Source organism: Balaenoptera acutorostrata, chromosome 13, assembly GCF_949987535.1.
Source record: "Balaenoptera acutorostrata chromosome 13, mBalAcu1.1, whole genome shotgun sequence".
Taxonomy (NCBI): domain Eukaryota; kingdom Metazoa; phylum Chordata; class Mammalia; order Artiodactyla; family Balaenopteridae; genus Balaenoptera; species Balaenoptera acutorostrata.
This window is the reverse complement of record NC_080076.1, coordinates 82096717-82122027: the sequence shown is the minus strand read 5'-3', so window position 1 is coordinate 82122027 and position 25311 is coordinate 82096717. Positions and strand designations below refer to the sequence as shown.

Below are 25311 nucleotides of genomic sequence, written 5' to 3'. Positions count from 1 at the left end.
CTGAGAATCTCCTATCAACTACCAACACACTAATTAAATGGACAAATATTTATCAAGGGCCTGCTCTGGGAAAGGCACAGATCGGTACTGTCAGGCACTAGAAAAGAAAGACCGATGGTGAAGGGCTTTACGAGACCAGTTAGGGCGAACAGACTAAAACACGAGGGGGAAATGAAAACAGCAGGAAGATTTAACCAACCTTTTGCGAGGGCAGTAGGGGAGCTTTGGCAAGAAGGAATCTGATTCCTTGCCTGATGAATGATACGTTTACAAATCACAGAACCTCAGGAGAAAGATGAGAGCCCTGAGGGGTGCATTGGTTGGGAGACGTTTTATGGAAGATGTGGGCTATGAGGCACGTCTTTCAGGACAGCTAAGTTTGAATAAGCAGAAAGGAGAGGGTGGTCCAGGTGAGGGGAATGGCAGAAGCCAAGAGTGTGGAGGGTGGGCAGTGTCAAGCACGTCAGAGGATTTTGAGTGGAAAGAACAGGTAAAGGCGGGGATACACACCCTGCCCCACCTGCTCCTCCACAAAGTCATCCGTAAAGGTCTAGAAATAGAGGTGACTGAAAACTGATTGGGGTGGGGGGAGGAATTCCCTGGCGGTCCAGTGGTTAGGGCTGTGCGCTACCACTGCAGGGGGCACAGGTTCAATCCCTGGTCAGGGAACTAAGATCCCACATGCCGCACGGAGTAGCCCAAACAAAAACAAAAACAAAAAAAAAAAAAGAAAAGAAAACTGATAGGGAAACAGAGTCACCCCTATTGAGATTACTCAGAGTTGGGTCTACTTTTCCCTCCTGTACAGATGACAGCAATGAGCAGCAGAGTGACATCATTCAAGAAGAAGACAGGCCAGTTTGAAGAAGACAACTGTCCTTTGTTATCCTGTCTCAAAAGCTTGGAAAGCTACATCGAAGATGAGTTTTATATTCTGCTTCACTTGACTTGCATCCCTGCCTGAGGGCTGAAAACGGTTTGTGGCTCTCAGCAAAAAAAGGAAAACACACACACATCTTTCCTTCCCTTTTTTTTTCTTTTTTCTAAATTGGTTTGATTTACTGTAAGTTTTCTCAAAGATGTTGAAAAGCTTTGGAACGGGCAGTGTGTGGGGGGAAAGCTGCATTTGGTATCTGAGGTGCCCCTGTCGCTGTGCCCCTGGCTTTCTCCAGGTTGACTGATGCTGAGATGGGAGGAGCAGGAGTGGGGGGAGGCACTTGGCCTGGGCGCCCTTTGTCACTGTTAAAGGTCTGTAACCAGCTCGCCCCGGCACACGAGGGAATAGTGTGGGGTGATAAAGACACTTCCTTTCTCACTGCCCAGCTGAGCTGAGGAACCAGGCACACATCAGCTCTCTGGAAAAGGTGAGGGGGGTCGGCTGCTGAGGCTAATCAGAGGGAGGCACTTTGGTTCGGGTTTTGAGTCGGAAACACCTGGTCTTGAATCTGGACTCTGCTCCTTACCTGTTTCATGGGCTTGGGCAGGTAGCTTTACCTCTCCCCTGAGCCTCAATTTCTTCATCTGTGAAATGGGTGAAATCACACCTATCTTACAGGGTTATGGTGGGGACCAAGGTACTTCAGGATGTGAGAGTGCCTAGGAGGTGCTCCGTAGATGTTAGTTATCTTCTCCTTTGCCTTCCTTAGCGGAAGAAGAAAAATGTCAACTGTTCAGTTACAAACTGCTGCCTGGGCCTTCCATTCTCTGTAGAATATTCCAGACCAGGGCATCATCAGAGCTCTCCTGGGGATTTTTGCCTCCCTGGAGATAGAATTCTTTTCAAAAGAGGTAGGGGCTGATAAGAGGAAGCGCCTTTCATTAGAATCTCGCATTTTCCAGAGCTTTGTGTTTATAGAAAAGCCTCTTAGGTGATGCACTATTAGCTTTCAGACTTTCCCATCCTTCCTTTCTCCTGTGGCTTTGAAAAAGGCAAGGAGAAATGTTTTATAACAGAGTAGATCAGTTCGTCTGGCCTCAGTTTCTTGATCTTGGAAATGGGAATGGGAAAGCTTGTTTCCTTCCTACTTCTTAAGGAGGTTATGAAGATACGCTGCTCAATAATGCTAAGTTTAGAATGAAAATAACATATGATGAGTTTAAGCTGCTGCTGTTCCCTGTACAGTTTAGAGACTTTTTTTTTTCTTTCTAATTTCATCCTAATCTCTTAAATGTCAGGGACCTTCTAAGGGTGTAAAATATGTGTGCTAAACTTGAAAATCTGACTTGAATTTGCACTCTTCGATGTTGCATATCCTGCTCTGATGGGCACGACTTAAAGGGGAACTTCGCTCTCCAATAACAGGACCTGGGACTCCTAAGATGAGAGGTGTGTTACCTGCAGGGTTACCCTGCAGGTGTGGTTGCAGCAGGTCCACTTTCTTGGATGAAGGAACTAAACTGAGGGAGTCACTAGAAGTGAGCCCTGTCCCCAGCTCAGAACACCGGGGAGGTCAGAGGCTGGCTGCAGTGTCTACCCGTCAGGGATAGCTGTGACCTGCAGTCCTCTTGTTGGGCTGGGTCTTTCGCTGCGTGGAACCTCACATTTTTAACCACTCTAACCAGTCTAAGTTAGTGTCATTTCAGAATGGATACTTGACAGGTTGTGTTTAAACTCACTGAACACTGAGCTAGTCTCTGGATCCGACAGTCCACCCTGCAGAGGCGACCATATTTAAAAAGGGAAAAAGCAAAGAAACTATTAGGAAAAAAAAAAAAAAGTCCCTAGCTGGGCATGCAGAGAATGATTTGCAAGATCACTGAGATGCCCCCTGCAACTTCCTCTTCTCCTGCATGCACACCTGATGATAGGGAAATCTTCAAGGCAGGATTTTTCCACTAGTAAATGGGAGCTTCAGGGTCTTGGTGCCAAACATTATTAACCCTTGTGCAGCTGAGCTGTGATTGTTGTCCCTTATATCTGAGCCCTGTGTGCACAGACAATATTGCTGGGTCAGTTACGAGCTGAGGTTCTGGGGGGTCTGCAAGCTTTAAGGATTTTTAAAGAATTAGGGCTTTTTTTCTTTTCTTTAAGATGACCCATCCCCAACTCCACCAGTACGTTGACAGCGGGTTACAGACTTTCTGTGGCAAAGTCCAACTTGTTACATTGTGCTTTAAAATAAAATCTTATATGAATGTATTGTGAACTGGAGAGGAGGAGATATACTTACTTACCAGAACCAGGAAGATAAATACTTCCAGGCCATCGCAACTGACATTCCTTTTTCTCAAAACCTGGTGGACATTGGGAAAGGGGCTGTCACAATCCTGTGGCTTTGATATCAGCTCCCATTCTCACGAGCACACACCAACCCTATTACTGCAGCCGGAGAGCCCATGATGGAAAATGTCCCTAACCCAGGCACTGAAACCTGGAAAATCATCCTTGCTGGGTAAAGTTTATTATGATGCAACATGTGCCAACCGGTATTTCTTACCATGGTCCTTGCCAGGAACTGCTGCAAAAAGAACGAAACAGATCCCTGTGCATTATTTACATTTTAATAATTGGTGTGGAGGCGAAGTTGGGAGAAATTCATTCTGAGGGTATAATATGGATTTTTTTAAGATAATGGAATAAAGTTATTTTTAAATAACTGCTTTAGTCATCTTCATTTAGACCTGATTATTAAACTGAAAGATTTGGGGAAGTGGATTTGCTGCCCACAATTTTTGTTTTTTTAATTAGCTTTCCCAATGTTGGTAACAATATTGTCTTCGTTGCCGTGTTATTCTTTTCCACGACTTGTAGATCCTACCCACCCTCTCATCTCTCCTAAACCCCTCGAGAAATTTGTTCTCCATTGTTTTCTTGCTACATACCCTCAAACACACGCCTCTTTTTGGTCAGATTGTTTTATTTATTTATTTATTTTTGGCGGCGTTGGGTCTTCGTTGCTGTGCGTGCGCTTCCTCTAGTTGTGGTGAGCAGGGGCTACTTTTCGTTGCAGTGCGCGGGCTTCTCACTGCCGTGGCTTCTTTTTGTTGCAGAGCACGGGCTCTAGGTGCGCGGGCTTCAGTAGTTGTGGTTCATGGGCTTAGTTGCTCCACAGCATGTGGGATCTGTTTGGACCAGGGCTCAAACCCATGTTCCCTGCACTGGCAGGCAGATTCTTAACCACTGCGCCACCAGGGAAGTCCCTGGTCAGATTGTTTTTTGTTTTGTTTGCCATGCCCTGCGGCTTGCAGGATATTAGTTCCCTGACCAGGGATTGAACCCATGCCCTTGGCAGTGAAAGCACGAGGTCGTAACCCCTGGACCAGCAGGGAATTCCCTTGGTCAGATTGCATGCTTTCTAATATTAAAGGGCTAGGGTAGGAGTTGTCATGGAGCAGTAGACTGATGGGCTGTCTGAAAAGACAATTTATATCAGCTGTCGGGTCCTTGTAGCGGTTGGTGGTTTTGGAGTTTCTCACAGGGTTCAGCTAATTGTAGTCCCCAGAATGTGTCACCTCACCTCCCACTTGAGGTGGCCCAACTCCACTCCCTGTTCCTGTTCTAGGCCTTTCTCTTGGGTCATTCATCTCTCCCGTTTCTTTACTTCATTCCAAGCTTCCTAAGCTCTAATCAAAGCTGTCCCATTTTCAACTTCCTTCCTTTTTAACCAAACCCATGATTCCTACCTTCACCTCAGTTTCCCATGTTTTTTAAAAAAATACATTTATTTATTTATTTATTTATTTAGGCTGCGTTTGGTCTAAGTTGCTGCGCGCGGGCTTCTCATTGCAGTGGCTTCTGTTGTTACAGAGCATGGGCTCTAGGTGCGCGGGCTTCAGTAGTTGCAGCACGTGGGCTCAGTAGTTGTGGCACACGGGCTTAGCTGCTCCACGGCATGTGGGATCTTCCCGGACCAGGGCTCAAGCCCGTGTCCCCTGCACTGGCAGGCAGATTCTTAACCACTGCGCCACCAGGGAAGTCCCCCCATGTTCTTTTTAACCCAGTCCCTCCATTTTCATGGCCCGTGTGTGTTTAATCCAAGCCTCTGTTTTCCCAGCCCCTCATTTTACCTCCGCCTGTTTTCACTTCTGTTCCGTGCTGTCCCTCAGGCTTCCTGGGTCACACCCACGTTCACCCAGCTTGTCCATTTCTGGACCCTCCCACCACTTTTGACCCCTCTTTTTCTCTGGCTGGCTGCCCCTTGCTCTCCGCCCCTTTTAAGCGTGGCGCGTTCATGTTTTCACCCTCCATTTTCCGGTGGGCTTTTTTTTTCTGGTTCCCATTTTTTAAGCAACGGCGGCTGACGCCTTCCTCTCATCCTACACTTTTACTCCTACTCAGCCCCTTCATTCCTCTACCGCGGCTCCCATTTAACCTCTGAGCTCCCCGCCCCCTCAGGTTGCCAATCGTACTCCTCTGCCTCATTTCTTCTCTCCCGCCGGGGTTCCGGGACCCCATCCCCCCAGTTCTCTCCTCAGTCTTTGCTTTTCGTCTCCCCCATTCTCCTGACCGCCGGTGTCTTCAGGTCCCCCTTCCGGCCTGGTCCGCCCCCACCCCCGATTTTCCCCCTGCCCCACCTCCCCCCGTTTTCTCCTCAGCTCCCCGGTGCCTTTCCGTAACCCCTTCCTCGTTTTCCCCTCAGCTTCACCGCACCCCGTTTTAAACCCACACCTCCTCCCTCCATCCCCGATCATCACCTGGCCCCCCACTCCGTTCCTCCCATCCCCCCCATTCCCGCCTTTCCCCCTAAGCCCCGCTCCTCCCAGGTCTACCAGAGGCTCTCCCTCTGCCCCCTGGTTCTCCCACCCCCATTTTCCCCTCCGATCCCCCTTTCCCCTCGGCCCCGCTCCCCGACCCCCCCCACCGCGTTCACCTGCCTGCCTCCCACCCCGGTTTTTCCCTCAGCACCCCCCGCCCCAGGTTATAGTCTGTCCTGACAGCCCCCGTTCTCCTCTGAGCTCTGCTCCCCACCCCCGGGTTTTCACCTGCCCCCCACTTTCCCCGGGCCCCGCTCCCCCAAACCCCAGGTGTTTCTCCTGCCCGCGTCTACCTGCCCCCCCACCCCGCTTTCCCCTCGGCCCCGTTCCCCCCCCACCCCCCAGGGCCGACCCTTCCCCGCCCGGCGTCCACCTGCCCGCCCCCCGCCGTCCTGCAGCCCGGCTCCCGGGTTCTCTCCAGCCCGCCCCGGCCCCGCCCCCCGCGCGTCCCCGCCCGCGGCCGCCGCCATGTGACGGGAAGCAGCTGATGGCCTCTCCGGGCGGCGGCGGCGGGCGCGGCGGCGGCGGCGGCGGCGGCGGCGGGGCCGGGGCCGGGGCGGGGGCGGGCGGCGCGGGGGCGGCATGAGGGCCGGCGGCCCAGGGGGCTGAGGCGCCCGCCGCCTGCCGCGGGGCCGCGCGCGTCCTCCATGGAGGCCGGAGGTGAGTGGGGCCGTGGTGCGCGTTCCCCGCCGGCGGGGCCGGGCCCGTTCCCGGGGGGGTGGGGCGCGGGCTCGGCCGGGGCGGGGGGGTGGGGACGGCGGGGGCGCCGGGCCTGGGCCGTCCGCGTCGGCCGGCGGCAGGGTGCGCGCCGGGCGATCAGCTTTGTTTCGCTTTCGCTGTCAGCGGCCGCCACCCCGTCTCCCGCCGCCGACTGGACCCGGGGAGGACGGGCCTCTGCGCGGCGGGGATCCCCATCCCCGGGACAGTCGGGGGCGCCCGGAGCCCGACGCCTCCGCCCGGGTGGGACGCGACGGGCGCCAGGCCCTCGGGCGGGGGGGGGCGAGTGATACCCGAGGGGGTGGGTGCCCAGGTGCTGCACTCGATGTCTGGGTGGGAGTCCGCTCTGCTCCTTACAGGCTGTGTGATAGTGGACGAACCACTTAACCCAAGTCTGTTTTGTAGGTGCAAAATGGGCTAATAATAGTATCTGCCTCAGCGGGTGGTTGGGAGCTTCCCAAACTTGTCTGTGCGTGAAAATGGGGTCTGGAATCCCTATTGAAAACACATATTCCAAGCCTCTCTCAATAGAGACTGATTTGTAGAGCCGGGCTGCCGATCCCTGGTGACATGGATGAGGGGACAAGTTTAGGATACACCGATGAGTGAGGTACTTGCCTCTCTCCTTGTTAACAGCTGTCATCAGAAAACGGTGTGGAAGTCGGAGAATATTGGAAGCCCTTGGAGGGTCAGCCCAAATGACCATGCAGCCTCAGTGGGAATGGTGTGCTTGTTATGCAAAGACCAAACCTCAAGACGCGTCCTTCAGGCTTCTTTCCAACCACTTTGCCCCTAAACCCCACTAACAGAAATTTGGGGTGGGCTTGTGATTTATTCTGGGAGTCCCAACTCTTGAATATAATCCCATGCTTAAAGGCGGTTTCCTCCGGGGAAATTTCTCAGAAAGGGTCAAGGCCTAGGCTCAGAATTTGTTCCAGAACCTCTTTGTATTCTTCCAGTGAAGTTCAAGCTTCATTCTGGTCTGGAGGATTCTGATCGTGGATGTTTTTGTGTTTCCCTGGCTTCTTTGATGGAGCAGGGATTGTGGGTGGGTGGGTTGAAATCAGGGTTTTCCCTGGGGTGGTGTAACTTTTTAATTTGGGAAATGACATTTCTTTGTTTGCTGGAGTCAGGCATTCAGTACCAGGTGTAGAGGTAGCTCTCTCTGCCTTCCCATCTAGATAAGGGCTTTCTCTTCGGTGAGTTTGTTACCCATAGAACTGTTGTTAAATGGCCCCTACTGTTTGCCTGAAATCTTATGTGAATCTTTTTATAGCTTCCGCTGTCTATTCCATTGACTCCTTTTAGTTTATATCTGAAAGCGATCTGGAGCTAGCCTCCCTTTTTAGCAGGAATCTGTTTCCAGTTCTGGGTTTTTTCCTAATGATTGACGACTGTGTTTTGGGGTGTGGGCTGAGCTGTTGAGAGCTGCCAAGCTACCGTTAAAAAAAAAAAAAGGCCAGAGTTTTATTCTTTTGAAACTGAATGAAGACCATTGTAATGGGACTAATTGTAATGGACAGCAGTAGATATCTTCAGAGTAGTGGTTAGAATGTATTTATTCATTCAAATATTTATTGAGTGCCTACTATGGGCCAGGCACTCTCTAGGCCAGCACCGGCCAATAGAAATACAACGCGAGCCACATGTGCAATTTGAAATGTTCTAGTAGTTGCATTAAAAAAAAAAGTGAAACAGGTGAAAGTAATTTTAAAATTATATGTTTTCCAATCCCGCATATCTAAAATATTATCATTTTAACATGTAATCATGAATAATTATTGAAAATTTTTAGATTTTTGCTTTTGTACTAAGTCTTTGAAGTGAAGTGTGTATCATGTACCTAATGGCCCATCGTAATTGGGACTTGCCACATTTCAGAAGGTCAGTAGCCACGTGTGGCTAGCAGTTACTGTATTGGACAGCACAGCCCAATAGCAGTGAACAGTTCAGAATGAGGGTGGGGAAGAGAGAAACAACAGTTGCATAAAAACAAGTAAGCAATCGAGAGAAGTTGTGTGAGTGACAGTTATAAAGAAAATTCAGTGGAGTGGAAAGAAAGTGACGGGGCCACTTTGGATAGTGAGGCCAGGAAGGTCTCTGAGAAGGTGACACCAGCACTGAGGCCTGAATGGTAGGCAGAGCAGCTGGGCAAGGATCTGGGGCCAGCCAGGCAGAGTTTTCTGGACCGATGGAACATCTCATGTAAAGATCTCAAGGCAGGACAAATCAACAAGCTTCCTGCTGGCTAGAGTCATTCATAGCTTCTCTCTCTCTGTGTTCAGGCAAATCTCCGTTCACAGAAGAGGCCCATGGTAAATGTCTTTCCACTCTGCCTGATTATCCAAACACATCCCAGTGTTTAATTAGAAAACTCAGATCCATAGGCCTTTTCACCAAGAAGGGCCAGGGCAGGTACAATCCCAGATCAAGCTGGATCCTCTTGCCTCTGTTTTTTTTTTTTTTTAAAGTTCTGCACTAATTATGGCTTTCTTTTCCAGCAGCCAAGTTTAGTTTGGGCCCAGCCTCCTCTTCAGAATCTCCGTAGTTCCTTCGTTTTTTTTCTTATTTTAGTCCTTGGATTCTTGAGCCTGAAATAGCAAGAGATTAAATCCCCAAATCACAGAAATAGAGTGTGAAATCTGGGTATGGCTTATGTTTAAGAAGCATTTCATGTAAAATGTTTGGCAAAGTCATCATAATAGTCTAAGGGGCTTCATTTCATTTATATTATAGAGAGATACCATGTATATTTATTCCACAAATATTTACTGAGTGCCTGCTCTCTGCCAGGAACTCTGCTAGGCACTGGGGATAAACATACAAGGTCCCTGCTCTGTCTGTGGCATTGATGTCCTAATTGGAGGGAGACGGATAATAATCATAATGGTGATTGTGCTGTAAAGAAAATAAAGTGAGGAGTTATGAAGGACATTGACTTGGGATCAGAGCAGGGCTCTCTAAGGAGTTGTCATTTGAGCTGAGACCTGGATGAAGAGAAGGCGCCAGGCATGCAGGCATTCCAGTCTAAGAGAATAGCTGGTGCAAAGGCCCTGAGGTCAGAACTAATTGAGCATAGTCAAGGGGTGAGAGAAGACCAGTGTCCAGGACTTCTAGGGCAGGGTGAGGATTTTATTCTAAGAGTGATCGAAACTGATCACTCTGAAAGGTGAGGAGAATGGGTGGTGGGGGCCAGAGGGGGAGCTAGGAGAGCAGTCTCCTAGCAGAGGGAGCTAGGAGGCTGCTTAGTGAGAAATGATGTTGCATATATGAGCCAATGTTGATGAGACGATGTTGCATAGGTTAGAATAGCAGCCGTGAGATGGAGGGAAGTTAGGTTTGGCAAGTCTTTTGGAAGCAGATGCAGTAGAACTTGTTAATGCATTTGGTTTGGGAGGTAAAGAAAAGAGAGAAGTCAGGGGTGACCCCTTTTCACATTGTGTGGAGCCTCCGTGGTGTCGAAAGGATGGATAACGTGCGTATCGTGGAGGAAGCGAACCAAGTGTGAATATTACCAGGATGGAATGAAGTCAGGTGATGAAAATGTACCTCCAGATCAGTCAGTGTCGTTTAATATTTGACTCCATCTGGTTTCTCAGCACCACTGACGTTTTGAACAAAATAATTCTTCGTCGTAGCGGCTGCCGTGTGCACTGTAGGATTTGAGCAGCATCCCTGGCCTCCACCCGTTAGATGCCAGTAGCACCGCCTCTGGTCACGACAACCAGAACGTGTCCAGACGTTGCCACATGTCCCTAGGGGGCAAAAGTGCCCCCGGCTGAGAACCACTGGACCCCATGAGGAGGCATCAACAGAATAGGGCTCTTTTACCTTAAGAAGATATCTAGAAATAATGGGAATAAACGCCACGGGGTTGCTGCGTAACACTGGGTCTTGTTTTGGATTTACAGTATAAAGTAACTTCTTACCGTGCAGGTATTCACAGCCAGAGGACTGTGCTCAGATACACAAGTAATTGTGTAAGTGAAAGGATCGCCTGTGCAAACCCATACACATTTCTAGGAGGAATTACCTGGGCGTATACAAATGCCAATTTAGACAGATCTGATATATTAAAACCTAGATTTAAGCATAGAACCTCAGGGAATGAATATTCTCTTTACAAAGGAGACTTCCTTAAATTTTCTTTAAATAACAAAGCCATAAAGGCTTAATATGATTTATTAAAATTCTATCTAAAGACAGAATTTTCAGCAGCACATTTATTTCATGAAACAAGATGTACCCATGTATTTTCCTATAATGCATATGTCAGAAAAAATATATATATATACGTATAAATATTATATACATATATGCATGTTTACCGTCTGTTTACCATCTGTTTCATTGAATCCAGGATATCATGGATTGTATTGCCAGTATGTGTCACTGAAAAAATACTGCCTATTTAACTATGAAAAGTCATCGCTTGACACATCCTGATTTTAACAAGGTCAAACTGAGAAGACTTATAAAGATGTGTCCTAAAATATACGAAATAGGGGCTGTTTAAATTAGTATCTACCTGGTAACAGCTATAAAAAGGTCAAAGTCTCAAAACTGCTAAAGTGGAACATACACATCAGACAGTGACCTCATTCAGGATGGAAGCCAGTTTTTATATTCGTATGTAACGCAATCATAGTGGTCAGAAAATCAGTTCTGAAGGCCTTGAACTTACAAGCTTTGTCAGCCATTGAGAATCTTCCGCTGGAGGAGAGACTTGAACTGGGGACTGCCCTTCAGGTCGATGAAGAAACACCAGTCCAGCCCCCGCCCTTCACAGGTCGCTGTGCTAGCCTCCGCTCCCCCGCCCCCAAAAGAAACAAGGATTGAATCGGCTTGGCATTTGAAGGCGGCTGTGTAAATTCCCAGGTGGGGGTGGCGTTGGGGCAGAGGGAAACTTGTCACTACAGGAGAGAAAGAAATAGGGAGAGTGGGACTTCCTTCCGCTTTGATAGTGTGAGATCTGGGTATGCTTCTGGGCTGCTAATCTCAGTGGGATTCTCATAAGCAGAAAATGAGTCTAGGTGTGAACTCAGATGAGCTACTTGGGGCACAACAGGGAGGTGTGTGTGGCCGGCGTGTGGTGTGCAGGGAGACCGGAAAGGGGAGGCTGGGGCCGGTGGGGTGGGCTGGGAGGCCGGGGCTCAGCTGCCTTTATCTGGTAGGCAGGTGGGAGCTTTGGAATGTATTTGAAAGAAATGTCGTGATGTGATGTGCGTTTCAGCTTCAGCAGGGTCCCTGGGGGCAGGAGAAAACGCATCAGGAGAGTCTTGTAAAAGATCGGGGCAAGATGGGATGAAGGTTTAGGCCGGAATAGAGAGGAGATGGAAGTGGGAGGCCAGATCAAGAAGTCTGAGTGGCAGGAAGCAGGGCCAGTGCTGAACATTTTAGCCTTGATGATGGGGGGGATGATGGGGAGTGAGAAGGAGCCTGTGAGTCTCAGATATTCCTTCTTTCACCTGTTTCCCAGTAGCAGGTTCTTTTGGAGAGACCTTAAGTGCACCTGAAGGCCTCCTCATCAGCACCGTCTGATCCTTGCCTGGCCTGTCTCCTTTCTTCCTCTTCGGGCTTTCATAGGAAAATGAAGCCTCCCTTCACTGGGCTCACTCTTACAAAGGTTACTCTGAGTCATGGTTAACCAGCAGTCAGGATGCCAGAACTGAGTAACCCCACTGGAATTTGGCCTGTGGCTACTGTTATTGCCCCAGGTCATTTAAATGACAACTCCCTCCCAGAATCCGGACTGTTACTTTTTGCCATGGGGAGACCTCGGTGGCTTTCCAGTTTCTGAGTCAGCAAGGTGGTCAGGGGCCTGGTTCTGCCCTTTCCCTCGAGGTGAGGGTGCTTGTTTGAAGCATGCTGTCTCCTGCCCCAGAGGAGCCACTGCTGCTGGCCGAACTCAAGCCCGGGCGCCCCCATCAGTTTGATTGGAAGTCAAGCTGTGAAACGTGGAGCGTTGCCTTCTCTCCGGATGGTTCCTGGTTCGCCTGGTCTCAAGGACACTGCATTGTCAAGCTGATCCCCTGGCCGCTGGAGGAGCAGTTGTAAGTTCTTTCACACCCAAGGGAATGAGGGAGTCCTGGGGAACTGAGTGCTCTCCCAGATGACTCCCTGCCCGAGAGCAGGAGAGAGAAGGTGGCCAAAACCATTCAGGAATTGATCAGTGAGGTTTCCAGGATCCCACATTCTGTACCTGTGAAAATTAACTCCATCGAGATTATGTTAGCCCCGAGGTTTTTTTTTTTAACAGCTTTACTGAGATATAATTTACACGCCATACAATTTGCACATTTAAAGTATACAGCTAGAGGCCCAACTGGGTAGTTAGGCTTGATTATTCGGCAGCTGCTGATTTGGGATGATTCCCCCTTACCAACCAACTGTATTTTAAATTTCTCTAAATTACCTGAGTCCTTTGGAGGCAAATAAACTTGTCTTTCACAAAAAGAATAAATAAAGTATACAGCTAAGTGACTTGAGAATATTCACAGAGTTGTGCATCCATCACCATGATCAATCTTAGAACATTTTTGTCACCCCAAAAAGAAACCCTCTAATCCCCCTCTGCTCTCCAGCCCTGAGCAGCCTCTAATCTACTTTCTGTCTTTGTAGATTTGTCTATTCTAGACATTTCATACAAATCGAATCATACACTACGTAGTCGGTTGACTGGCTTCTTTCACTTAGGATGCTGTCTTCGTGGTTATCCATGTTGCAGCATGCTTCATTACTTCATTTCCCTTTACTGCCAAATAATGTTCCATTTTACGGAGACACCACATTTTGTTTATAAGTTTATCCGCTGGCGAACATTCAGGTTGTTTTCACTTTTTGGCTATTAGATAACGCTTCTGTGAACACTTACGTCAAGTTTTTGTGTGGATATATGTTTTTGTGTATGTTTAACTGGTTGAGGAACTGTCAGACTGTTTTTCAAAGTGGTTGCACCATTTTACAATCCCACCAGCAATGCTGGAGATTTCCAAATTTTCCACATCCTCACCAACACTTGTTATCTACTGTCTTTTTGATTATAGTGTAGCCATCCTAGTGGGAGCAAAGTGGCATCTCATTGTGGTTTTGATTTGCATTTCCTTGCTGGCTACTGATCTTGCCCACCTTTTCATGTGCTTATTGGCCCTTTGCATGTCTTCTTTGGAGAAATGTCTATTCAGATCCTTGGCCCATTTTAAAATTGGCTAGTTGCCTTTTTTATTATCAACCAAGTTCAGTTCCTGATATTAACTAGCTTTTCTTTCTCTGGGCTGGACAAGTCCCAGTATCTGAATGCTGTGAGCTCCCAGTCAGATGGCCCAGCATCAGTATTTTTTTCGTTTGTCACAGGGCAACTCTACGTCTGTATTTATTTACTCAGCCAACAGTTGTTGCAGTCTTCCTTGCCTGACCCAGAGCCAGGGGCTGAGAATCCTGAAATAAATCAAACATGGCCCCTGCCCATGAGGGTCTCATTTGTTTTGCTTTAAGCATTTCTTACAAGTAGCACGTTAGATTTAAGTTTTTTGTAAGTTCAGTTTGAAACTTGTTGCCTTGATAATAGGTAACGCTGATGAAAATTTGCTGAGGTGGGTACTCTGCACGCTGCTGGGGTTGAGGAGTATAAATTTGTGCACTTGCTGGAAGGAAGGCCATTTCGAGGACCTTAAAACTGTTCTTCCTGCAATTAGGAATCTTAGAAATGGGGTCGTCTATTTATTTATTTAAAAATTTTTATTGGAGTATAGTTGATTTACAATGTTTTTATTTTCTGCTGTACAGCAAAATGAATCAATTATACATATACATATATCCAGTCTCTTTTAGATTCTTTTCCCACATAGGTCATTACAGAATATTCAGTAGAGTTCCCTGTGCTATACCGTAGGTCTTTATTAGTTATCTATTTTATATATAGTAGTTTGTGTATGTCGATCCCAATCTCCCAATTTATCCCTCCCGTCACTTATCCCCGGTAACCATAAGATTGTGTTCTACATCTGTGCCTCTATTTCTGTTTTGTAGATAAGTTCATTTGTACCATTTTTTTATATTCCACATATAAGTGATATCACATGATATTTGTCTTTCACTGTCTCACTTACTTCACTTACTATGACAATCTCTAGGTCCATCCATGTTGCTGCAAATGGGAGGTCATCCATTTACATACACTGATTTTCAACATGAAATTAATCATATGATAGTTAAAAATCAGAAATAGCTTAAAATCTGGTGATGAGAGAACGCTTAAGAAAACTGTGGCATTGCTGTGTATTTTTGTAGCCATCAAAGATTGTTGTATGTGTTTTTTGTTTTTATTAATCACAATTTTTAGTTCCTTCTATGCTCAATTTAATGGTAATGCCAAGATCATTATTTATTGATTCCCCCAGTCTAAATACAAGGGACTCAACTTCATATCCAGACTTAAATCTGATGTAGATTTATAGTCTGAAAAAGTATTTTTTAAAACGTATAAAGTGGGAAGTCTGTTACTTCCTTGAAAATCACTCTTGTTTTCAAATATATATATTACTATACATAAATATATCTTTCCAATATTAGGGGAAATGTAAATTTGAGCATTAACCCTTTATGTGTATCTTTTGTTTAATATAATGAGGGAAATATTGTTTAATATGTTAAATGAGCAGTTACTTGTTTTAGGGAAAAATCACACATTTTGAAGAATAATAACTTGAGGAAATGCTTACAGTACAAGGCTTACTGAAAAAAAACAAGCTATGAAACTGTATTTGCAGTATGATCCCAAATTTGTTTTTGAATAACATGTGAATGTACACATAAATAAAAATTCATCATACAGTGTTTACTGTGGTTAGAGTGGTATTAGGATCTGGGTAATTTTTATAATTTTCTCATTTCCAAAATTTCCCCATGTTTCACTATTAATTTTATAATTTAAAATAATTGTTATTTTTAAAGTCCTTTAAAAGGGGAAATCTGGGGCCTTTATATTCTTGTTAGGATTGTTATACATTTAAAAAATCGTATAATGTAGTGCTTTTGATATTGAGCAAATAATTGATAATAACTAGATAAATGTACTACTACTTTTAGAAATAAAATTTGCTGAAAATTCAGTTTTGGTGAAGTTGAATTCTCCTAATGACTGTGCCTGGCCCCGAGCGGCCCCCTCCCACAGTCACATCTGCCACCTCCCATGTAGCTCATCCCTTGAATTCATTGCAGACTCTGAAGTCCAGGGCATGTGCTGAACACTAGGCTAGGACACCCAAGACTTGACTACTAGTTCCCGTTCTGCCCCCGATTTTGTGACCCCAGGAAAGTTATCTCTACCCCTAACATGTTAAATTTATGATAGTAAAATGAATTACTATGTCAGTGTGCCTTAATTCCTTTGGAATAAAGTAGCTACAGATGTATCCCTTAATTCAAATACAGAAATCAGGATTTTATTAAAAAAAAAAAAAAAAAGAAAGGTAACTTTGAAGGTTCTGAGCTGGCCTACAGAGCTCTCCCCATAGCCTGCCTTTTCTGTGCTTCTCGCCTGGATGGCCAACTCAGGCCCCCGAGTCAGGGCCCGGCAGGTCTTTGAAGTGCGTGTGTCGGCCTGGCTGGGGCCGGATGTGGATTGGGCGGGCTTCATTGAAAAGACATTCAGTGTCACATTTCAAATGTTCTGTCAGAATGACAAATTTTCAGACCACGTTTGGCCATTTAGACCAGGGGTCGGCACACTTTTTCTATAAAGGCCCAGATAGTAAATATTTCTGGCTTTGGGGGCCATATGTCTCTGTCAAGACAAGTCAGCTCTGCTGCTCGAGCGTGAACACATCCCTAGGCGAGAGGTGGGCAGACGAGCCTGGTGGAGGTGGGAGACAGCTTCGCGTACGGGACAGACTGCCCTCCCGGGCACACTCCCGCAGCCTCTGCTTTACAATGACAGACTTTCAGAGCCGAAGGAGCCCACATTTGCCCCAGTCTGTCCCTTCTAGTTCTGTAGGTGAGCTTGCTTAAAATTCTTTACTATATTTCGATGATGCGATTGGCAAAAATATGACTTACTTAACTTTTCGGGAACAGATGTAATACAGAAAGAGGTTCAGCTGCACGTATGTTGGCTATAGGATTTTTCATGGAAATGAGTCCCAGCTTTATCGTCACTCTTTCCCCCGGTTCGATAAACCACGGAGTGTGATCAGAGCCATGTAGCAAAGCAGGACTGAATACTTAGAGTGATAAAGTGTACCGCAGATAAGTGTTCTGCGTTTGCGGGCCGAACCCCAGGACTGTTTAATTGCTCATGCCTTTGAGAGATTGTCTGCGAGGCAGAGTGGTGGGCAGGGCCCTGTTTCTTAGGGACGGAGTCTTATTTAGCTTGTCTGGGCCTGTGTTTCAGCATAAGTAGAAGGTAAAAGGAAAGGCTTGGGCCACGAGATCTTTGAGGTCAGCGTGCCCCTGAACAGCTCTGTGAGTTCTTTCCTTGACTGCCCTGCTGGTTGGTTCCTGGACTGGATGTACCACCCGAGAAGTAAATGAAAGAGCCTCATTCATTGGTCGGAGCAAAGTGAGTGAAGGTGGAAATCAGCGCGTACCAAGCAAACTGTTGGCCCGAACAATGGGTTTATTTTCCTGCTCCTGGGGGACTTTGTAAGCTAGAGATAAGGGGGGGTATGAGGCAGAAGAGTGGCAGATGGTTATTCAGGCTCTAAGTTCTGTCCTAGTTCCAAACCTACAGCATGCTTTCTTTCTCATGAGAAACATGGAGTGCATCTTTCCTTCCACGCACCAAAACCCAGGAGAACTTTCTGAAGAAGCAAATGGCTCCCTGGAGCATCTGTGATCTCGTTATCCCACAAGGGAGGTCGCCCCACTGCAGGGCTGTCCCAGATGGGATGAGCCACGGCCAGTGAAGTCTCTGTTACACGAATTCTAAAAAAAAAAACAAGAAGAAAGGTCGTACTAGAATTCACTGAAGGCCTGTTTGTTTCTAGGCTTTCAAAGGCTTAGATACCCCAGAATGAAAAGTCGATTGACTTGGTGGCAATTTCAGACTCATTAAGAACTCTCTGCTTTCCCCAGCATCCCTAAAGGGTTCGAAGCCAAAAGCCGAAGCAGGAAAAATGATACAAAAGGGCGAGGCAGCCCAAAGGAGAAGACGCTGGACTGTGGGCAGATTGTCTGGGGCTTGGCCTTCAGCCCATGGCCTTCTCCACCCAGCAGGAAGCTCTGGGCACGCCACCATCCCCAGGTGCCAGACGTCTCTTGCCTGATCCTTGCTACAGGGCTCAACGATGGGCAGATCAAGATTTGGGAGGTACAGACAGGTAGGTCATTTCTGGCTGGGATCAGGCCCCAGGGGGCTCTCGTGCACGTTCCGATCAGGGACCAGAGGGGCCGCCAGTTGGCTGAGGGGTGTGGCTGTGACCTGTAAACCAGAGCTGCCTCTTCCCCTGATCGAGTGCCCCTCTCTCTCACGCTAGGGCTCCTGCTTTTGAATCTGTCTGGCCACCAAGACGTCGTGAGAGATCTGAGCTTCACACCCAGTGGCAGTTTGATTTTGGTTTCTGCATCCCGAGATAAGACTCTTCGCATCTGGGACCTGAATAAACATGGTATGGAGGTGATGGAATGACTTGACAGCCCCAAAATACTGTATTTGCCCCTCTCTCTACTTGACCAGTGTCATTTTGTCCAGAACAGTGTTTCTCAACCTTTTTTCAGTTATTGCCTCCTAAGGAGACTTTTTAGACATGTTTTTCCTAGTCACCCCCCAGCCCCCTCACCACCTGGGAGATTTTCACACCAAAAATATATTGAATATCTCTTCAGGTACTGGATGCATATCTGTGCTTTGTACATAAAAAAAGGTCAGATTTTTCTGGTCATCAAGAACCAGTTTTCACCCCTCTCGAAAATACATGGTGTAGAATAGGTTTTCTCAGCTGTGGCACTCTTGACATATTGGGCTGGATAATTCTTTGTTACGGACCTTCCCGTGCATTCTGGTGTGGACAGCATCCTTGCCCTCTTAACCCGTGAGATGCCCGTAGCACCTTCTCCAGTGGCGACAACCACAAACGTCTCCAGACATAGCCCAGTGTCAACATAAAGGCCACAGTCTCCCTGGGTTGAGAACCACTGATCTGGAAGAATTCATCCATGTTGGGTACTTGCTGTTAGAAGTAAAGTTTCTTTGCACAGTGGAATCTAGGTCTAGAAGAATCCTCTCAGGTTGGGGTGGAGAGGGGGGCGGTCAGCTTTAGTGCAGCAGCCCACCGAAGAATTCCAGACATCTCTGGTGTTGCTCCTCAGCTGGGAAGGTGACACAGGGAAGGGGAATTGGTCGCCGGGCCATTTCTCCCTCGCAGGCGTGGAGGGACGGGGAAGGAGGAAATGGGGACGTGGGCGGTTCATGAAGAGCCCCCTCGTCCCTGACGATGCAGAGTCCGAGCGGTGACTGTGCAGCTCTGCACACCACGAGAGGGGCCCCGTCCCTGCCCTCTCGGAAACGAGCCTGGTAACTTGTCAGGCAACCAAGGAGGTGCTTGTGGTGTCCTCCTCTGAAGGCATCGAGTCGCGCAGCGCGCCCTGGGTGCTGTCCACCCGCTGCTGTGGAGCTTGTGGCCGTGCGGTCTGAGGTGGGCCTGCTGGCCGGGAGGGTGCTCAGGCGCAGTGCCTTTTTTACTGAGCGTCGCAGGCACCTTGCCACCAGCTGAGGCAGGGAGGGAGGACTCGCTGAAGGGGACTAAGAGTGGGCAGAATGGACGAGGCCAGTCACTAGGGCTTCTCAAGGAGAGGAGGGGACTCAAGTAGTGTCCCCGGGCACGGGGCCCTGCCCTCCCACCTGCCGTGATTTATTCACTCACACCTACCCCGGGGGAGCAGGTACGCTTCTTACTTGAGAGCTGAAGAAACCATGACTGACTTTCATAAAATTTATTTCTGTATACCCACACATACACATGAATTCTTAAATGCATATGTATAACCATATACATTCTTCCCCCCTTTTCTGGGGCTTCTGCCCCCAAACTTTCTCATCCTCCCCTCCTTTGCATTCCTCCAGAATCCCCCTGCAGTCCTGTCACCCAGGCTAAATAAGACCCTTCCATATTGCCTTCCATATTTTTCTCTATACTTGCATAATCCTATTCAGACACTCACTTTTTTTGTTGTTGTTAATTTATTTATTTTTGGCTGCATTGGGTCTTTGTTGCTGTGTGCAGGCTTTCTCTAGTTGCTGCGAGCGGGGGCTACTCTTCGTTGCGGTGCGCAGGCTTCTCATTGCGGTGGCGTCTCTTGTTGCAGAGCCCGGGCTCTAGGCGCGCTGGCACATGGGCTCAGTAGATGTGGCTCGCAGGCTCTAGAGCACAGGCTCAGTAGTTGTGGCGCACGGGCTTATTAGTTGCTCTGTGGCGTGTGAGATCTTCCCGGACCAGGGCTCGAACCTGTGTCCCCTGCATTGACAGGCGGATTCTTAACCACTGTGCCACCAGGGAAGTCCCAGACACTCACTTTTACATTTATGGATTTGGGGGTCATTGTTTCACAAAAATGGAATCATATTCTTCACATTTTTTCTGCATTTTGCTTTTTTCTTTTTTATTAGACAGTACTCCATGGAAAATCTAGTTCCTTAATTTAATCTGACTTAACAGGTGGAATACTACCCTTTATTCATCCATTCCTCTGTTGATGGGCATTTAGTTTTTTCCCAGATGGAGACCTGGAGAGATGACGTGAGTGACCTAGGGTTATGCACTGAGTAAACAGTGGAGCCAGGATTCAAGGCCGAGTTTACCTGCCTCCAGAGCATGTGGCCCTAATTATGCTGCACCACTGCTCATCCGGACATCCTGGTGAGGGTGGGAGGAGGGTGAGAGTGGGATCCTTGTGGCCAGGGGGAAACCATTACAGAGTGTAAATGACAGAGAATTGAAGGTAAACACTCTCTCAAATTTGGAAAAATGCTTGAAAGTAATTGAGGTGGTTGGGGGACCTGAAAAGAATGTTCTCTGCTATCAAAGGAATGTATCAAACCTGATCTGTGGACAGCCTTTGTCCCACTGACCTTGTGGATTTTGGTGAAACAGTAGGTAATGATTTCCCTTGGGCATTATAACATCATGTTAATGGATTTCGGGCACTTAAATGACAAATCCTGTCATATTTCTTTCTCTGCGTTAAAAAAGGGGCCCGTGGGCTCAGCTGCTAGCGAACCGCTGGATATAGTGGGCGGGGCTGGGGGGAGGCACCACCGCCGGTGCTTCAGGCTTCCTGCTCTGTGGTCTTGGGAGTCGGCTCACCATGTGCTCCATTTCTCTGACAGGTAAACAGATTCAAGTGTTATCGGGCCACCTGCAGTGGGTTTACTGCTGCTCCATCTCGCCAGACTGCAGCATGCTGTGTTCTGCAGCTGGGGAGAAGTCGGTGAGTCTCAAACTTGGGGCGCCCTTTGCTGCTTCGGTTCAGGGAGACATGGAGGCCTGAAGCGGCCTCGTGCGTGAGAGGGTAAGTGAGCCAGTGTCCTCCAAGGCCGCCTGCAAATCAGCCCCAGCGGGAGGCACGCTGCCGGGCTGAGGCCCCTCCTTTTCTGATTTGCACTTTGACACAAACCAAACGAGAGGAGGTGTTTGGAAGCAGATCGCTTCCCGTCATGTCATGGGAGGGCTGTTTGCCTTCACGAGATGGGAAAGCCATGTTTTTTAAATTTCTTTCCCCGTCGGAGTCTACGATTTTAAAAGTTGCAACCCACATGTGGATCCAGATTTCCTTTGAACCATCTAATCTGAATCCACCTAATTAGGATTTCCATTCAAATCATAAAATGTACAGTAACTCGTTGAACTTTGTCCTGAAATCCTGTCTGTTATAACAAAAGTACTAGAAACCCAGGAACAGTTTGCGAACCAATTGTTTGAGTTTTATATCTACATTGAGCTGTTGTTTGCTGTGACCGACTTGGGAAAGTTAAGAGTCCACTATTTGGTACAGCCCAGGTGGTTAATCATTGATTTGAGGTTTGGAACTATGTGAATGTGAGAGTTTTCTTAAAGGAAAAAAAAGAAAATACTTCTTTTAATGACTCTCAGAAAGGTTTCAAGTAAGGAGCTAGGTCAGACCTACAGCCATGGGGCAGATTTCTGTGGTCCTGTAAACCGGAGGGGGGGTGTCAGATGGCTCTGTTGGGTGACCAGGAATTCACCTCTGACCCCTAGTTTTGGTTTCAAGTGAAAGGACGAGGTAGCCCTTGGCTTAGGTCTTCGGCCTGCATTGCCCTGTTTGCTAAGAGCGCTCAGAAGCAGGACCCAGAAGCCTCCCCTGAGCCATGTTGGCTGCTGTCTTCCTGAGGTCAGTTGGTTGATTCTCCCCTAAAGGAAGCTCCTTGAGCGTGTTTGTTGGGTATGTGCCTCAAGAATTCAGACCTGTCACTTTATTTAGGCCAGTATGACATGTTCTAGAAGAAACATCCAAAAGGGGCTGGAGGACTTAGCTTCCCCTGGCTGTGCGGCCTGGAGAGGCAAGGCTGTGCCTTCCCCTCACTGTTCACGTCCTGAGCACTGTTTCTGCCCTGACCAGGCACCTGTTCTTCCCACAGGTCTTCCTGTGGAGCATGCGGTCCTACACATTAATCCGGAAGCTGGAGGGCCACCAAAGCAGCGTGGTCTCTTGTGACTTCTCCCCCGACTCTGCCTTGCTCGTCACGGCTTCTTACGATACCAATGTGATCATGTGGGACCCCTACACTGGCGAGCGGCTGCGGTCACTCCAGTAAGGACTGCCTCCCTGCTTCGGCTTCCCGGTGGGGTGATCGATGGGAAACCTGTCTTGGTCCAGGACACAGTGTGTCTGTGCTTATTCTAAGGGACTGGCATGCAGCAGTGTTTCATTGTCAATTCTCAAATTAGCCCCGAGTGCCTTCAAGTCTCCGGCTATAGGAGGCTCTCTGTACTGCTTTGGATTCAGCATTATGAGACCTCACAGTGACTCTTTCTTTCCCTTTACTAATAACTGTAGTAACAGGTTCAGAATGATCCTCTTATTGAAACTGTTATTTCCAAAGTGAATTTTCATGTTCTCACCAACTTGGTCTACTTTTTCCCTTTGTCTCTGTTGTTTTCTGAAGCAAATAATAGGTAGTCCTATAATTATCATGTATCTTAGCCTAAAAAAGACTTTCAGTTTGTACTGTGGCATTAAAGTGAGGGCTGACCTACTTTGCATAAGGAAATTAGCACAGGGAATGTTAGTAATCCTTCAGCCCCCTCCACGAGACACTGGAGCTGTATGAAATGCACTTGTTTCCAGTCGTCTTTTCCAGTCTGCAAATCCCCAGGTTTTCCACATGGGGTACGAGACGTGTCTGGAACCTTTTCTTGGCCATGGCACTTTGGCCTCCTGCCTGGGGATGAAAGGCGGAGGGCGGAGGGCAGCCATCACTCCAGGCCCACCTACTGTCCTGTGTCCTCCTCAGCCACACCCAGCTCAACCCCCCCATGGATGACAGCGATGTCCACATCAGCTCCCTGAGATCTGTGTGCTTCTCCCCCGAAGGCTTGTACCTCGCCACAGTAGCGGATGACAGGTAACGAAGAGAAACCTCTTTCCGCAGCCTCAGAGCAAGTGTTGAAAAGGGCTTGTAGCATCACCCCTGGGGTCTGGCCCCAGGTCTGCTGACACATCCCTTTCTCCTCCAGGCTCCTCAGGATCTGGGCCCTGGAACTGAAAACTCCAATTGCGTTTGCTCCTATGACCAATGGTCTTTGCTGCACATTTTTTCCACATGGTGGAGTTATTGCCACGGGGTATGTATCTGTTAGCTGAACAGATGGGTAGTGATTTCTGCTGAGTATTCCATGCTTTTTAAGGAAAGAAAGCATCTAGAATTTTCTTGCCTGTGAGGAAGCCTTTAAGGAGATCTGAGTACATAAAATTCTGATATTCTCTTCTGCTAATATAGTTTATCATTTAATCTTAATATTTAACCTAAATGTAAACGTGAAAGATCTACAATTCATGCTATCTAACAGGCCAAGTCTGCAAGGAAGCAGAAATCAAGGTGATGCAGAATTTATATAGGAAACCATTTAGGGCAGAGACCACCTTACAGGGAACATCTGTAATTCAATAGGTGGCACTCTTCCCTGTTACATTTGAACCCATAGTATGATTTATAAAGGGCTGTAGTGACAGAGACAGCACTTGGGAACCAGAGGTGTCTTTTGAGTTCTCCTGATGCCCTCAGCAGCCTTAATTATTCAGCACCACAGCCTTTACATCTGTTTCCAAGGTCCAGGTTGCATTTCACTCTCCAGAGTCTCCTGCCAGTGCAAGTCAGAGTAGGAACATTGATATCTATCCCAGTGAAAACATACATTTCCAAGGTCTGCCGTGACGCATTGGTTTCCGTTTCATTTCAGGACAAGGGATGGCCACGTCCAGTTCTGGACGGCTCCTCGGGTCCTGTCATCACTGAAGCACTTATGCCGGAAAGCCCTTCGAAGTTTCCTAACAACGTACCAAGTGCTAGCACTGCCAATCCCTAAGAAAATGAAAGAGTTCCTCACGTACAGGACTTTTTAAGCCAGTCTCCGTAGTCTTACTTGTTTCCTCTGTAGCAGGATAAATCTTCCTGACAGGTAGCTGGAGTAATGGGCCAAACATCTGGTCTTGGATTGAGATAGAATTTCTCTTTGGGATTGTGAACAGAATGTAGCAAAACCAGATTCCAGTGGCCTCGCCAGGGGTCTCTTCCCCATGACGTGTGAGGGTCAGTCGTAGAAGAGGGATTCCACTTCCGCAGTGACGGAGCCTGACCTTAACCTTCAGTCCACTTACGCACAGCAGTGCTGGACCCTCTCTGGTCATTTTGATTCCAAGAAGTTTCCACTCCCTCGACTGGAGTGTGGCTTCTGCTGGGTGTCCGTCGTTGATCCAGATGCAGAGGAGGTGTTGGTGAAAGTTCTCTCCTGCTGGTCAGCGTCGCTTTGATGTGGGCAAGGGCTTTCCTTCCTCTGACCCACAGGACAGTTTTCACAGAGCCGTCTAGTGTGAGATATTACTTAGCTTAACTAAAGTCCAGGTGACTCAGAGGCCGTGCTCCTGATACAGACACTAGACTTGGCTTTTTTTTTTTTTTAAGAAACAACGGTGTGCATGTGCCGGAGGCCAGATTTGTGTGTCATGTTACACGGGACGTATTCCTCAACTGCATGACTGTATCAGTGGCTACTGAGTTATCTGTCAGTTGTTCGCCAGTTAGCGTATTTATTTGTATTTTCTCAACAGATGTTAAGGTACAACTGTGTTTCTCTCAATGGTATCTAAAAACCATAGTACTTAATTCCAACAGTTGTGAAGATGTCTCTTAATTGTGTGAAGAATTGGTGTCGTCATCATTTCAGCTGATTTTCTTCTGTACAAGATCTGCTTGACTGCTTCACCTCATTGGACTCATCAGCCAGTCTCAACTCTGCCCCTAAACACAACTAGCTCCTTAAAAGTACTGTTCTTCATGGCGTATAGTTATCTAATCAAGACACCTCATTCAAACAAAATCTGCCTTTGGAAAATTTAATATATTTTAAATTATTTTAAAAGAAATGCAACATCTTATCCTTTGGCTTTCTTACTAGGTGCTTTGTGGAGGCCTGTGTACCATGATAAAACGTGTTGAAAAAGCAGAGGAGTCTCTCCTCTGCTGCCTTTGTTGCTGAAAGAAAAACACTTCTTTTCAAGATGAGAGGCTTTCATCGAAGGAAAGAAAGTTAAAAGCTTTTGGCTTGCCGTTTCATTTTTTCCATTAAGGAAAAAAAAAATCACCTTTTAAAACTAGTGAGTACAACAAGACAGCTGGGAATGGATTGGGCAAAATTAAGTTTTGTGGTTATCTTGAAATATCATGTA

General features: G+C 47.4%; 2 protein-coding genes across 6 annotated transcripts in view; both read left to right on the top strand.

Annotated features, from left to right (window-relative positions):
- The window catches only part of VSIG10 (V-set and immunoglobulin domain containing 10), a 35252-nt gene extending 31656 nt beyond the window's left edge, over positions 1–3596 (top strand). For both annotated transcript variants that reach the window (XR_009005116.1, XM_007189471.2), the window contains one exon: positions 809–3596. Coding sequence is in view for 1 of the 2 variants with exons in the window: in XM_007189471.2 (XP_007189533.1) it covers positions 809–864 (56 nt within the window). In the remaining variant the exon portion in view is untranslated. The remainder of the gene's footprint in view (positions 1–808) is intronic.
- Positions 3597–6224: 2628 nt separating this feature from the next.
- WSB2 (WD repeat and SOCS box containing 2) lies at positions 6225–24754 on the top strand. Of its 4 annotated transcripts, none has more exons than XM_057526342.1 (9): positions 6225–6354; positions 12296–12464; positions 17485–17729; positions 17886–18017; positions 20735–20835; positions 22004–22176; positions 22880–22990; positions 23103–23210; positions 23826–24754. In XM_057526342.1, exons 1-9 carry the CDS (start codon positions 6342–6344, stop codon positions 23986–23988), a joined length of 1215 nt encoding a protein of 404 aa, XP_057382325.1. In that variant the 5' UTR covers positions 6225–6341; the 3' UTR covers positions 23989–24754. The 4 variants fall into 4 exon arrangements, with proteins under 4 accessions (XP_057382325.1, XP_057382324.1, XP_007189530.2 ...); XM_057526341.1 differs by having other exon boundaries at positions 6286–6354; positions 11894–12464; XM_007189468.3 differs by lacking the exon at positions 6225–6354 and adding an exon at positions 10772–11289 and having other exon boundaries at positions 11894–12464.
- The last annotated feature ends 557 nt before the right edge of the window (positions 24755–25311 follow it).

Excerpts from the sequence above, each read along its gene's own strand:
- WSB2 (XM_057526341.1), top strand. The coding sequence starts at position 12,277 with ATGCTGTCTCCTGCCCCAGAGGAGCCACTGCTGCTGGCCGAACTCAAG. Across the intron at positions 12,465-17,484 it reads TGGCCGCTGGAGGAGCAGTT|CATCCCTAAAGGGTTCGAAG; the intron begins GTAAGTTCTTTC and ends TGCTTTCCCCAG. Across the intron at positions 20,836-22,003 it reads CTGCAGCTGGGGAGAAGTCG|GTCTTCCTGTGGAGCATGCG; the intron begins GTGAGTCTCAAA and ends TTCTTCCCACAG.